The 15,000-nt window shown below is 42.8% G+C and overlaps 1 protein-coding gene across 1 annotated transcript in view; it reads right to left on the bottom strand.

Moving 5' to 3' along the window:
• Nucleotides 1-7,826: 7,826 nt before the first annotated feature.
• The window catches only part of LOC308370471 (CAP-Gly domain-containing linker protein 3-like), a gene marked incomplete at both ends in the record, with an annotated part of 35,365 nt that continues 28,191 nt past the window's right edge, over nt 7,827-15,000 (bottom strand). The window contains 7 exon segments of the mRNA XM_080845123.1: nt 7,827-7,881; nt 8,112-8,184; nt 8,792-8,850; nt 10,230-10,353; nt 11,154-11,288; nt 13,471-13,626; nt 14,408-14,543. Coding sequence (XP_080701249.1) covers nt 7,827-7,881; nt 8,112-8,184; nt 8,792-8,850; nt 10,230-10,353; nt 11,154-11,288; nt 13,471-13,626; nt 14,408-14,543 — 738 coding nt within the window.

Below are 15,000 nucleotides of genomic sequence, written 5' to 3'. Positions count from 1 at the left end.
GTGTGTGTCTCTCTCTCTCTGTGTGTGTGTGTGTGTGTGTGTGTCTGTGTGTGTGTGTGTGTCTCTCTGTGTGTGTGTCTCTCTGTGTGTGTGTGTGTGTGTGTGTGTGTGTGTGTGTGTGTGTCTACCTGTGACTGTGTGCAAACAGATATGCCTTGCTGGAACCCTACACTGTTGTTCCAATGCCTAATCTAATGTGACAAAATGGTCCCATATTTGTTTGAGCTGCAATCCCGCCGTGCCAGCACAAACTACCATAAATATGGTAAGTGTCTCCGCCACGTGGACGTTTGTTGCATTGCACCGAAAGCCCTAGTTTACATGCACTCCCTGACATGTTCATCCCCTTGGTAGGCTACTCCTCTCAGCCGATTCTCGGCGATTACGTAATGTATTTTTTTTTTCAAGCGCATCCGATAAACCGTTGTCCTACTGATGTACTATTAACTATTTAGATTGAGCTGTTTCGGGACAAGCTTTGCTCTATTTTTTTGGTTGAGCACATCGACAAAGCCATGAGCTAATGGCTACGGCAACTATGGGGTTCAAATTTGGAGAGACCACAGATATATCCTGATCCCGCGGCGGTCTCTATTCATTTTGAGCCACATAGGTTCGCATTCGCCCGGAAAATTAGGACTCACGTCGACTCCAATCTTCGTCTCTCTACTCGAGAGTAAATATTTCAGTGTATACACTAAGCAGCCCTTGTGTAACCCACAGCGGATTCAGACGGAGTGTTGTATATTTAGAACTGGCTGTGGCACAGATGACTAAACGCATCACATAGAGGAGGGAGAGAACACTGGAATCCAGTTGACAAAAGATGCTTATTTATTTCACCAGATTGATTCACATTGAACGGACAGCCGAGAGAAGAGACGGATCAAAAGAAAACGTCTTTTCGACACTAACTTTTCTTTGACCACATGCATAGTCAGAGCCCATTCATCTGTTAATCTGCACCGGATTATGCGAATAGATCAATGGATTAGACCGCATATGTTTTTTAAAATGTTGGCAAAAGATGAAGGATTGGCTTGGTTACGGGGTTGTTTACTTGTTCATTCAACTGAGGGGGATTTAAATCGGGTAAACAGTCGGGGAGAACTGTCCATTTGAGGCCGTTTTTATTTTCAGTCTAAAAATGAATAGAAAACGAACATTGTCAAAAGGCTGGTGAGCCTCTACAATATCGTTTTAACCATCAATGCAACTAAATCTCCTCGTAAATGTGTACATAGATGAAGACATTATTTCAAAAGAAATGAATCGGCGGTGATTGATAATACATGAATAACGCATCCAATTATAACATCAGTTATAACTCAGTATGCCTGGAAATAATGATTCAATATTTCAGTATGAAAAAATAAATAAAAAATGGAAACAATGGATACTGGTCGTTTAAGGGTCCCTATGGACATTATAGTAAAACGTCATATTCTCAAATTCATACAAAGCAATAGACGATATTTACAATACAATATTTACAGTTACGTGTGCCCCCTTTCATGGCAGGCAGTTTCAATCAGTAAGACAAAGGCCTGTAAGTAAATCCATAAGCCCTCCTGTTTCTTTAGAGGCAAAGAAACCTCTGAAGAGTCCACCCAGATCAGTCCTTTCTAAGTGATCCCTGGCACGCTGAACCTAGGAGTTGGACAGACTTAACGTTTTAACTTGATCAACTTAAAGCTCTCAGCTGTGCTTTACATCACCTCACTCATGAGATCCCAATTACATCTGCATTTCATCAGTGAATTAAAATGTAGGTCAACTAACCGTCAAAAAGTGTGTACCGTATGTGGCTTTGTGTGTGTGTTTTAGATCTCGCACTTCCCCTGTGCAAGTTATACAGTTTGATCTCTTCTCCAGAAGGCATCTGTGGACAGGACAGGCATCTGTGTCCACTTTGAAACTAAGACACTACATGTAAAAGACAGGGAGAATTTGCCTTCATTTATTATTTTATTTCTCTTTTTTCTGTCTCATTTATTACTAAACCTATACGGAAATAATCTAAGCCCAAATCTAGGAAAAATACTCTATTGCATCAGAGCCGTATGAAAATAACTCGGTGGACACCGAATCATGGTCCATAAAATGAACATGAGTTGTTATTGTACGTCCTCAATACTGGCCTTTGAGCTGCAACACCTTTTCAAACCACATGATGGCGCATTTTAAATACGTTGCCTGCTTGCCCTACATTTTTTTAAGGAAATAAAAGTTGTGTTCAGTGTATTCAACTTCCCTATTTTAAATTCCCTCTGATCATTTTGTATTATCCCTTACGCTTTTCTGAAGTTCCTTCATAACGCCACTACACGTGACAAGGATATTTTCACTTCAAAGTAGAGAAGAGAAGAGTAGAGAATATCTGGTGGTTAACTTTACTTCCTAGCACCTTTGACTGTTTTGTCTCTTTCACTTATGATCTGATTTGATCTAAGAGAGATGAAAGCCATATTCTGTGATAAGCTAATTGTGCCGGAACGGTCACAACAACACGTAACCTTATCAAAGAGGTTTCAACACATACCAGACCTCTCGTTGGTTTCAGTGACTTTTCCCATATGTTCAGATAGAACTTTAAAGCAGAATATTACGCTTGTTGTTTTTTATTTGAAAATAATATTTCACATATAGAACTGAGTAAAAATATACAAGTCACTATATTAACTCAAGACTTTGAGAAAATGTCATGGGATATTACTTTACAAGGTATAAGTATCGTCAGGTATGAGGCAGTGTGGTAGTAGGCTATGCCAAATTCCCAATAATGACATGCATATTCACTGTAACCCGAAGGCAACCTAATCCGACCAACTTTGCGATATAAATATATAATAATAAATATTATAAGTATAAATGTCAACGCGTGAAGTATTAATTCTAACCTCGGAATATGCCTATATCTAAATGTTTTCAATTGTCGTATGCCTATTTGAATTGCATATCTACCTACTGATTCAAAGTTGAAAACAGTCATTCAAATAATTTAAAGACTCAATAACGTAGTCTGAGATGATCTGTTCGGACGTGTTAGGCCTTCGGTGCACAAAGGGGAGCAAAAAGTTAACATGATATGCATCTGTTTGCTTATTTCGTTTCGGGTATAGGCCTCTTTCTTGATCATTGGATTTAAATTCTTAACTCCTAACAATCTCCCAGTTCGAGCCATACAAACCAACGCAAATACCATACGTCATTTTCTTAAGGTTTAAACAATCACTTGACTTCAGTCAATGGACATGATAACAGAATCAAAGCAATATCCTTTGAATCAAAGACTTCGAGAGCTTTTCATAACGGACATCAGAACACCTTCAAAGTCAGTAGCGCTTTGATACAGCGTGTGCCATTATGCATCCCATTTCCAAAACAAAGGAATGATAATGACCTTTAATGGGGTACCTGATCTTATATCCTTAAGACTAAACCGTGTATAAGTATGTGGAGAGTTTATAAGGCCTCATAACCTCAGAGACAGAAAGAGCAGACACAAGTCAAGGACTCATCCTCCTCGATAACACTATCTACTTGACTTTCTACGGAACAACTCATTTTCTGGAACATGGAGGTCAAGTTCTCGAACTTCACCATCGACCACATTTTGGCACACTCCGGCGAAGCGGCTCAGCATCCTCAGCCGACGGAGAACCACACAAACGGCGCCTCTTCACCTGCTAGGAGAGGTCATCTCTACCACGCTTCGCAGCCGTCCGGGCTGAGTGGATTCCGTACATATGGGATGCCAATTGCTCATCCAATTTACCAGATCAACCCTCCAGGTTTCTCATTCTCATGCAGCGACTGTTGCTACAGTATTACTGCCAACTTCAGCACCTTCGCCTCAGGCCACCCGGACGCATTCATGTACGAAACAGGTAAGCCACTTATTTTGTATTATTCTTATTGACTTTTACCCTATGGATATATCACAGAGTTCTCTTTGAGGAACTGCAGTAGTCTCATTCATTGTTTTTGTTTTGTTTTGTTCTCAAGCTGACCAGATGTGTTGCCCTCACGCAGTCAGCCCGCGACAGCGAAGCAGGATGCGCACAGTATTTACTGAGGGCCAGACAAAACAGCTGGATCATCTCTTCAGTGTGACCGACTATCCTAGCGTGGAGGCCCGTGCAGAGCTGGCTAGAAACACCGGTCTCACTGAAGAAACAGTTAGGGTAAGGAAGCCAAACTTATTTGTCGGTGTTTAGCCTACCAATTACTGTTTATCTGAGCGCATCATTCGCACAACCTCACAACATTACTTAACAACTAATATCTTCATATTTTTAATGATCTTTCAGGTTTGGTTCAAGAATCGCCGCGCTCGAAGGAAGAGACAGAATATCCAGACCAAGAGTACCGGACCGTACAGCGACGACCGAGAGGAGGCACAGTGGAGTCGCGAGGAGATGCACGGACTCCAGAGAATGTCTCACTATCTGTAGGGATACCAATTTGGCCAACACTATGGACTGATAATTTGCTTACTCTTTTACTTAATTTATTTGTTTTATACTGCCTAATTTATGACATTTGGAAATGGACTGCTGCGCTCACTGGTTTATTTTGTTATATTTTAAATAAACGGACTTGGACTTATTTGACTGCACTACTTTGTTACATTTATTGCAACGTAAGGAAACGTTATCTTAGTGGAAAAAAGTCTCACTCCCACGGTTTGAAAAACAACATCAAACTTTTATTAGTGTCCACGGTCAGGGTATTAATTATAAGCACTTTCATGCTGGTACACAGTTGGAAAAAGATATATCATGAGAGAAAGAGCATGCATTAGTTTATGATACCGGTAACTAACCCAGCTTTGACATTTCCAACAAATCTGAAATCATTGAGACACAATACATCGATTTGGATATCGAAACCGGTGAAACATAAACACGTAAAAAAAGTCTGTCCTCAAATTATTAAAATATATATTTTTCAGACAAGAAAAACTGAACAGTTGAAAAGCAATGGTACAGACCAACTTCACAGCTGAATGAAATGCGCGATTTACAGTGTAACAACGTTAAAACATTTCATAATTTCCTAAATAGGTAAGGTTGATGAGGATGAAGTTTGTAGGAAGTTGTAACTGAAACAAACGGCTTCAATAGTGAGCAACTTCACAGCTATTTTTTTCCGTAGACACTGCATACCTGGAATGTTGCAGGAATTGCGCACTCTTGACACTTTGAACAGACTACTTTGTCATCAAACAAGTATACAGCATCTTACATTATCCATCAACGACATTCGTAAATAATATTCCAGGACCTCTTATATGACAAATTCAAGCGCTACAAAAATGAATAATGAACAAAAACAGTAGGAATTCTATTCTGTTTGATCGATGTTAGGTGCCACATCAAATTCTTACCAGAGTAAAGTGATTGATTTCAGATTTCACACATATCTACAACCAGAGCTTCACAAGGATTAAAAACAAAAACGCAAAAGTGTAAATGTGAATAAAGGTTGTGGCAGAGCAACTGTAGCCTCTCAGAAGTTATTTAGACATCAGTCAGCTGTCAAATGTAGTGCTCTGTGGTTATTTGTTTTTGCAGTTTCTTAGTGCTGTTAACAGGATATGATCATGACACAGATGTGACTAAAGATGCTTCCAGTGTGGTACACCTCTTCTCGATGTGTGTACCCTTTGTCAGTGTTTCCATTATTATTTTTGTCATATATAGTGAAAAAAAACGGCACTATCCATAGTCACATAGCAAGATAACACAGATTATATATTGTCATTATCAACATACTTGTTGGGGTTAGACATTAAGTAGGACTTATTGAAGTCTATGGACTGTCGCTCTTGTTGTCCACTTATTTTTGTCTTGAAGAGGCACACACACACACACACACACTCATTAAACCTATCCGGTCTGACAGACAGACTGAAAGAGAGGGAGTGAGACGGAGATAAGTAGAGGGGTAGCACAGACTGGGTTCTGAGGCTTGGACACCGACATCAGCTGGGATGTGTCAGCAGGCATTCCTGTTTTTTTTTTAACATAGTATCTACCTAATGTCACGTGATCCAAACACTAATGGCGGATGTGTATGACACACGACACTACGACGGCGACATGTAGCTTGGCACACACACAGTGTTCATCTGTTGTGTACATCTAGGACAGAACTACGCTCCCTTGTTTACCTGCAAAAAGGTCCCACAAGTTCAGGTGACTTCCTGACTGTTTAGTGTGAGACTATGATGCCATAACGAGCGGAGTACACAAGGGAGTGTGCAGACTTTTGGTACACAGAACTATTTGGTACGGGGTCCTTTTCGGAAATCCCCCTTTCCAACGTTTTGGCTAAAACTAGGGTTTAAGGGGTGTTCGATTCTGTCCATGACCCTTGACCCCTGCACTATGGAGCTCAGTCCATCACACACCTCATACACAACTTGTCCTGACTCCTGACGTACGCCACAGCTCTCTGTTACTCCACCTGCTTCCAGTACAGGGAGCTGAACATGGTGAGCTTAAAACTGAGTTCACACAAAAAAGGGGCTTTACAAGTTTTTTTCTTTCATAAGGACAGAGGAGCAACTGATTTGCTTAAAGCTTTCCAGGAGGAGGCCGTTAGCTGTGATTATCTAGTGCTGCATTTCTACACATGAGGCTGCACACAGGGATGCTAAGATCCAGTAGACATGTCTCACACCCCATGCAGTTTCACTGTTACTCCAGTAGAGGGCAGCAGTGAGTCGTGTTAAAACCCTGTAAAATCTTAACATTGTTTACTTCATGTTATTTCTAATCCCTGCCCATACCTGGCATGCTATTGTTTAGTAGATTATGCTCTACAATGCCTCATAGGTTCCTACAGTACATCTCACAAACTGACAAGTCTAATACGCTGACACAGAAGATAAATAGTTTCAGTAACTTGAGTTGCATGTTCAGTGCACACAATAAGTCATAGGAAAGTCGGTAGTGAGATCAGTTTGAGACCAAAAATGGCGGAACTACAGGACACTCCTAAGGTTGTGAATACTGTAAACAGAAGCAGAGGGAGCAGGTAGACTGAAGCAGATTGTAGTCTACAGACACTCAGACACCAACCCGAATCCAGAACAGGTCTGGCCCGGATCTGGCACCGGTCCGGCGGACCTGAACCAGATTGTTCCAGATACAGCTGATCTCTGGGTATAATCATGAGCAGGTCACCATTGGAGATGGTTGCGAGAGAGCCAAGGCAAGCTGGAGGTGCCCTCAGAGAAGATCTGATTGGCTGTGGCATATTCTGGCGGTCTAAGTTCTTTAGGTGGTTTTTGGCAACTACTTAGAGAGCTTTTACAGCTTATCAAGCCCAATGCAATCCAGGTCAAGTTTTAAGATTTCACCATGGAGTCACTTATAAACAAATGGCTTTTTGTGAGGATATTATTTTCCAAGGTTTGCATCTTTTCAAGTCTATTTTTTTTTTGTAAGTGTTGTAATTGTTTGTTTGTTTGTTCTCATAAGTTTAACAAACGGAATGCAGGGTGTTAGTTCGTATACAAGGCACTAGTTTTTGCTATTGAATTGCAATCGAGGGACGGGGAAGGTGGGGGAGGGGAGGGAACACTGCAGTTTGATTGGTTTTCAGAGAGAAGCAGAAATCAAAGGTGGGGGGGACACCAACAGATAGATGGATCAGGTGAGGAGAGGGGGAATCGACTCGAAGGAGGAGAAGAACAAGAAGCACTGATAGATAGATACACAGAGAGAGAGAGAGAGAGAGAGAGAGATGAGAGAAAGAAGAGATGTTTTTTTTATCGAGGGAAGGAGGAATCGGGGGAAGAAAGAATCGATGGTTCAGGTCTGCATCTCTGCACGAAGCATCCATGGAAACCAGCAGCAGAAAAGCAACCTGAGAAAAATTAAACAAACAAACAAACAAACAAACAAACAAACAAACAAACAAAGAAAAACAACGGTTATTATATTTCTATCGCAGATAACGTTACACACCCACGCAAAGGTTCAAGCACGTACATAGACAGGGACGCACACATAAACACACACACACACACACACACACACACACACACACACACACACACACACACACACACAAACAGAGAGTAGGGGCTACTGTACCTGGACATGGAACTCTCAGAAGTGATGTCTTTGGGAGACCTGACTGCATTGAAGTGACGTTTTGGCTGCGACACTACAGCACACAAGGAACACGTTAGTACCGTGACGTTTGGATACTACAACACGCAAGTTACACGTTAGTACCGTGACGTTTGGACACTACAGCACACAAGGAACACTTTAGTAATGTGACGTTTGGGCACTACAGCACACAAGGAACACGTTAGTAACATGGTGTTTAGGGTGCGACACTACTGTACACAAGGAACACGTTAGAAACGTGACGTTTGGACACTACAGCTCACCAGGAAAACGTTAGTGTACGATCAACAGCAGCAAAGCCATACTAGGCTGAGGGTAAAGACTGATCCTGTGACATCTTATCCTTATATTCGCATTCATATTATTCCATCAAACGAATCACATTCATTGCTGAATTAAAAAAATAATAATCAATTGAGTTTGTTGTTGCTTATTGTAAATTGAGGGAAACTGAATATTAACTCACTATAACTCAGTAAGGCTGTAATTTTACAGTCATATACATTACAGTAACATGTACTCGAACTAACCTAATATTAATATATTCCTCATGGAGCTACTTGGTCCATCCTTTTACATTTTAGTCATATACCTACTACCACTAGCCATATTAAAGTATGAACTTGTCGCATACTTACTAGTCACTTGATGAACTTTCTTCACCAGTGTGGCGTCTATCTCTTTCGGTCCGCCGAGTCTAAACAGATGCGTGAGAGACGGACGGAAGCCAACGTAGTAAGATTTTGAACAAATACAGTGATGGTGTATTTATATTCTAGACTGCGCCATCTTGTGACATCACACCATTTCTCTCATTTCAATGTGGCTGTTCATGCATTTGCTTCGGCCATAACCCCAACAATTAAACCTATTGAACTTATTAAAATGTGATTCATATGTGTAAACGAATCTCATGCAGTTCTCCATGATAACCCTGCTGATGCCTATTATACCTGTTAAACTTACTAATATGTGGTTAATGTGCTGTCTAATCGTAATCACACAGTTCCCCGTGATAACCATGTTAATGCCGGGGTCGCACCGTCCTAGATAACTCTAAGCTCTGTAATGGATCTAGCCCAGATCCGGTGATCTGCTCTGTAATGGGATCTAGTCCAGATCCGGTGATCTGCTCTGTAATGGGATCTAGTCCAGATCTGGTGATCTGCTCCAGGTTCAATTTACTACAATGAAGCCAAATATAATGACAGTGATGATGATGACTAGGTTGTGGATATTACAGAATCAAACATGGGGCCAAACACACAACCCAGTAAGGTGCTGTATATTTGACCCCCTAAGGGGTGTATAATTGACCCCCTAAGGTGTGTATATTTGACCCCCTAAGGGGTGTATAATTGACCCCCTAAAGTGCTGTATATTTGACCCCCTATAGTGGTGTATATTTGACCCCCTAAAGCGGTGTATATTTGACCCCCTAAGGGGTGTATAATTGACCCCCTATAGTGGTGTATATTTGACCCCCTAAAGCGGTGTATATTTGACCCCCTAAGGGGTGTATATTTGACCCCCTAAAGTGGTGTATATTTGACCCCTATAGCGGTGTATAATTGACCCCCTATAGTGGTGTATATTTGACCCCTATAGCGGTGTATATTTGACCCCCTAAGGGGTGTATATTTGACCCCCTATAGTGGTGTTTATTTGACCCCCTATAGTGGTGTATATTTGACCCCTATAGCGGTGTATATTTGACCCCCTAAGGGGTGTATATTTGACCCCCTAAAGTGCTGTATATTTGACCCCCTATAGTGGTGTATATTTGACCCCCTAAGGTGGTGTGTATTTGACCCCTATAGCGGTGTATATTTGACCCCCTAAGGGGTGTATATTTGACCCCCTATAGTGGTGTTTATTTGACCCCCTAAAGTGGTGTATATTTTACCCCCTATAGTGGTGTAGATTTGACCCCCTAAGGTGGTGTGTATTTGACCCCCTAAAGTGGTGTAGATTTGACCCCCTTAAGTGGTGTGTATTTTACCCCCTTAAGTGGTGTGTATTTGACCCCCTAAAGTGGTGTATATTTGACCCCCTTAAGTGGTGTGTATGTTTTACCTCTGCACACGGGAGGGGGGTGCGAAGACGCCGTATTTGGGTAGACAGCTGAAGTAGCGAACCCCGAACACGGAGCCATCGTGCTTCCCCGTCGCCGTCTCCAGCTCGATTCCAAACCAGTAACCTAGACAACAGCAAACACAGGAAGTCACATCCTTTATAGTAATATGTTTTTATTTATTTTACTGAACCCTTTTGTCTCAAGAAACGTACACTACAGGTCCCTGAAGGGCTGAGCCTTGATGTAGTTGACACTTAAATCTACTGGTTGAGCTACAGTTATACACTTACCTCATCATTTACCTCTGTTTGCTTATGCTAGCACCTTGATATATGTATGATTTTTTTTTAGATTTAGAGATGTTAAATTCCTTGTGCTATTGGTTGGAGACTTGCCACAGTGGCCAATCCTCTCACTGTCACATGCAATTACTCATATCCAATAACCTAACCAATATAACAGCCGCCTATCGATAGATCCTTGCGCAACAGGATACAACAACAACACACAGCTGGCTGGAGACAGCCGCAACACGTGACGCATGTTGTACCTGAGATCCTTAAAGGTACTCCTTCACAGTACAACATGCGCTGTCTGAAGCCCACAAGCGCTAAACACAGCAACATGACTGCCCAACCATAGAACCCCTAGTACTTAGAACCATAGAACTCCCTGAACAAAGAACCATAGAACCCCTCGAACATAGAACCCCTAGGCCTAGAACCATAGAACCCCTCGAACAAAGAACCATAGAACCCATTAGAACATAGAACAGCAGCATACAACAACAAATCTGCTTTTGTGAGCATTTCACTGGGGGTTTCAAAGCAGGCAGACATTGACACATTACATTACAAACACATTAATAAAGATGTGCTTTTGGGATCATTTTTAGACTCAGTTTCACTTCTTGATTTGCTTACCTGGGGCAAAGTCTGTCTTTCCGTAGTAGCGGATGGTTCCCTTCTTCTGGCCGGCCACCAGCACCTGGTCGCCCAGGTCCACCCTCACCCCGTCTGGGTCCAGGCTGGCCACGGACAGAGACTTCTTCCTCAGCGCTGCCAGAGACATTTACATTTTAAATCATTTAGCAGACGCTTTTATCCAAAGCGACTTACAAGGATGTATGCACATTTACATTTACACTGATGAAACACTGCACATCAGGAGCATTTAGGGGTTCAATGTCTTGCTCAAGGACGCTTCGACAGGGAAATGAACTAGCAACCTTCTGATTACTAAACGACTTCTCTACCTCCTGTACCACTTTCGCCCATGAACCAAGACATTAAAACACCACGGACAGAGAGTTCTTCCTCAGCGCTGCCGGAGACATGAACCCGGACGTTAAAAACCAAAAGGCAGAGGAGCAGAGCCTGCAGCCCTCTACTTCCGCATGGCTACGAGGCGTATGAGCCATGCGATGTGTGACGATTGCTCTGTTTGTACCTGCACACTACACCCCTTTGGGCTGCAGGGGGCGCAACACAAGAGATGAAGAAGAGAGGCGAGATACCTCAACGGCACATGGGAGGTCTGGGCTAACATCTGACACGGCACCGGTTACTACAACACAATGCCCGACCTGACAGGAAGTCTTTGAAGTAGGTTAACAAAGTATATAACATTGTAAATTATACTGTATATGATAATAATTGTCAATGTAAATCATTAGCAAATGATTGCATTTTCTAGTGTGTTACTACTGTAAGTTGTATTCAACTTGGATAGGTTAGGTGGTTGTGGTTTTGGACGGATAAATAAAACAGATTGGTTATCGTTACAGATTACCCTTAGCGAATGTGTGTATTTTATGGGGAACTAAATATATCATTAAAGTTCACCCTTAGCAAATGTGGGTATTGTATTGGTAGGTAAATAATTTATATCATTAAAGTTCACCCTTAGAAAATGTGAGTATTGAATGGGGAGGTAAATATATCTACCCTTTTACCCTTAGCAAACTTGGGTATTGTATGAGGAACTAAATATATCTACTAGTTTACCCTTAGCAAATGTGTGTATTGTATGGAAAGGTAATTATACTGTATACTTGTGTATGGGGCATTGCCCTGTCCTAGCTGTGTAAATGTCTGTGTTGATCTCTCAACATCGCCCGGATGTAGCTGTGTAAATGTCTGTTTTGATCTCTCAACATCGCCCGGATGTAGCTGTGTAAATGTCTGTTTTGATCTCTCAACATCGCCCGGATGTAGCTGTGTAAATGTCTGTTTTGATCTCTCAACATCGCCCGGATGTAGCTGTGTAAATGTCTGTTTTGATCTCTCAACATCGCCCGGATGTAGCTGTGTAAATGTCTGTTTTAATCTCTCCACATTGGCCTGTCCTAGCTGTGTAAATGTCTGTTTTAATCTCTCCACATTGACCTGTTCTAGCTGTGTAAATGTCTGTTTTGATCTCTCCACATTGGCCTGTCCTAGCTGTGTGTACGTTTGCATGCTGGCGTGTCTCAGGGCACTCACGAACACTCCAAGGCGTTCCAGAATCAATCAGTCCTCGAATCCGCCTGGGAACTTCTGGGCCAGAACCTCATTTAGGAACATTTTCCACCAAACTCAATTTGAAACCCCATGGCAATTGGGGCCAATTTCTACCTGTTAAGTGACATGCCCTCTCTCCTTCTTGCTCTCCCTCCCTCCCTCTCTCCTCACTGCACAGAAGAGGGTTCCTCCGTTCAAATGGAAATCATTACAAAAAGAAAATTGCTCTGTGGTTTGTGTCCACTTTGACCTCCCCACCTTTCTCTCCCTCCCTCTCTTCTTCCCTCCCTCTCTCTCCCTTCTTCCCCCCTTCTCTCTCTCCCTTTCTCCCTCCCTCCCTCTCCTTCTCTGCCTCCCTTTCTTCTTCCCTCCCTCCTTCTCTGCCTTCCTCTCTTTCCCTCCCTCCCTCTCTCTCCCTTCTTCCCCCCTTCTCTCTCTCCCTTTCTCCTTCCCTCCCTCCCTCCTTCTCTGCCTCCCTTTCTTCTTCCCTCCCTCCTTCTCTCCCTCCCTCCCTCCTTCTCTGCCTCCCTTTCTCCTTCCCTCCCTCCTTCTCTCCCCCCCTCCTTCTCTGCCTCCCTTTCTTCTCCCTTCCTCCCTCCCTCTCTCCCTTCCTCTCTTTCCCTCCCTCCTTCTCTCCCTCCCTCTCCTTCTCTCCCACCCTTACCGCACAGAAGTTAAAAAAGAAATCATTACGGAGAGAAAATGGCTCTGTGGTTTGTGTCCACTTTGACCTCCCCACCTTTCTCCGCCTCCCTCTCTTTCTTCTCCTTCTTGTCCTTCTTCATCTTGCCCGTGAGCCGGGGGAAGCCCATGCGGGGGGTCTTAGGGGTGGAGGTGACGGAGGAGGGGGTCTGGTCAGCCACCTTGCTGATCTTGGAGACGGGAGCGAAGAGGCCTGTAGGGAGGTACAAGACACATCAAGTCCAGAGCACATCTTAGACCACCTGAGACTAACGGCACCTTTTTCATTTGCAGTCAAATTGTTAATAGGGTGACGTGACAGAATGGAAAAATGAGCACCTGTAAAATGATGGAGGGTATTGAGAGATGCAGTATACGCTAACGCTAATGCTAATGCTAATATGTAATACACAGTTCCATTCAGATCATTTGATTCATATGATCGCCATTTGTGATATGCATATTTAGGAGGTTAGTACACAGTACAGCAAACATAAAGGACTTAAGCCTGCATTCTTTCATGCTTCACAACTTTACTTTATAAAATACACATGACAGTGGCAACAAGTCCACTGCAATAAATCCATTAGCACGACCGTTCCCTCATCCACTTGGGGCAGTGTATATTAATGACACCTCAGTACAATGCGACAGTGTGGGGTGCCGTGTGTGTAGGTGTGTGTGTCTGTGTGTGTATGGGTGTATGGGTGTGTGTGTGTGTGTGTGTGTGTCTGTGTGTGTGTGTTTGTATCTGTGTGTGTGTGTGTGTGTGTGTCTGAAACTGGTGTGTGACCTTGGTGTGCATTGACCCCTTACCCATTTTTGGGGTGCCGTGTGTGTAGGTGTGTGTGTCTGTGTGTGTATGGGTGTGTGTGTGTGTCTGTGTGTTTGTTTGTATCTGTGTGTGTGAGTGTGTGTGTGTGTGTGTCTCTCTGTGTGTGTGTGTGTGTGTGTCTGAAACTGGTGTGTGACCTTGGTGTGCAGTGTACCCTTACCCATTTTTGGGGGGCAGATGAAGTAGCGGACCCCCCCGACGCTGCCGTCGTTCTTTCCCTCGGGCTCGTCCAGCTCCACGCCCACCCACTGCCCGCTGGCAAACTCTGTGGTGCCGCAGAAGCGGAGGGTGCCAGCCTGTGAGGGGGGGAGGTCAAAGGTCAGGAGAGAAGTGGGCACAGCTTTTGGCACCGTGTTTATTTAGAGGTAAATCTGAATTAATGATTGCTTCAAACAATACAGGTTTCTTCTTGCCGAAGGCATTGTATATACAGTACCAGTCAAAAGTTTGGACACACCTTTTTTATCATTTTCTACATGGTAGATAAGAACATTTTTGTTTTGTACATCATTCCATATGTGTTCTTTCATAGTTTAAATGTCTTCAGTATTAATCTACAATGTAGAAAATAATAAAAGTAAAGAAAAAACTTCTTAAAAAATTAAAGGTGTGTCCAAACGTTTGACTGGTACTGTACATACATACATAGAGGGGGTCAACACAACAATTTGTTGTTATGCGTTAGCAGGAGACCGTCGTGGCCCCTACAATAAGTAATGAAGTAGTGGATCATCACAAGAATTGTGTTAGTAC

This window comes from Sprattus sprattus (genome assembly GCF_963457725.1).
Source record: "Sprattus sprattus genome assembly, chromosome: 9".
Classification (NCBI taxonomy): Eukaryota; Metazoa; Chordata; class Actinopteri; order Clupeiformes; family Clupeidae; genus Sprattus; species Sprattus sprattus.
This window is presented reverse-complemented; position numbering and strand designations above follow the sequence as displayed.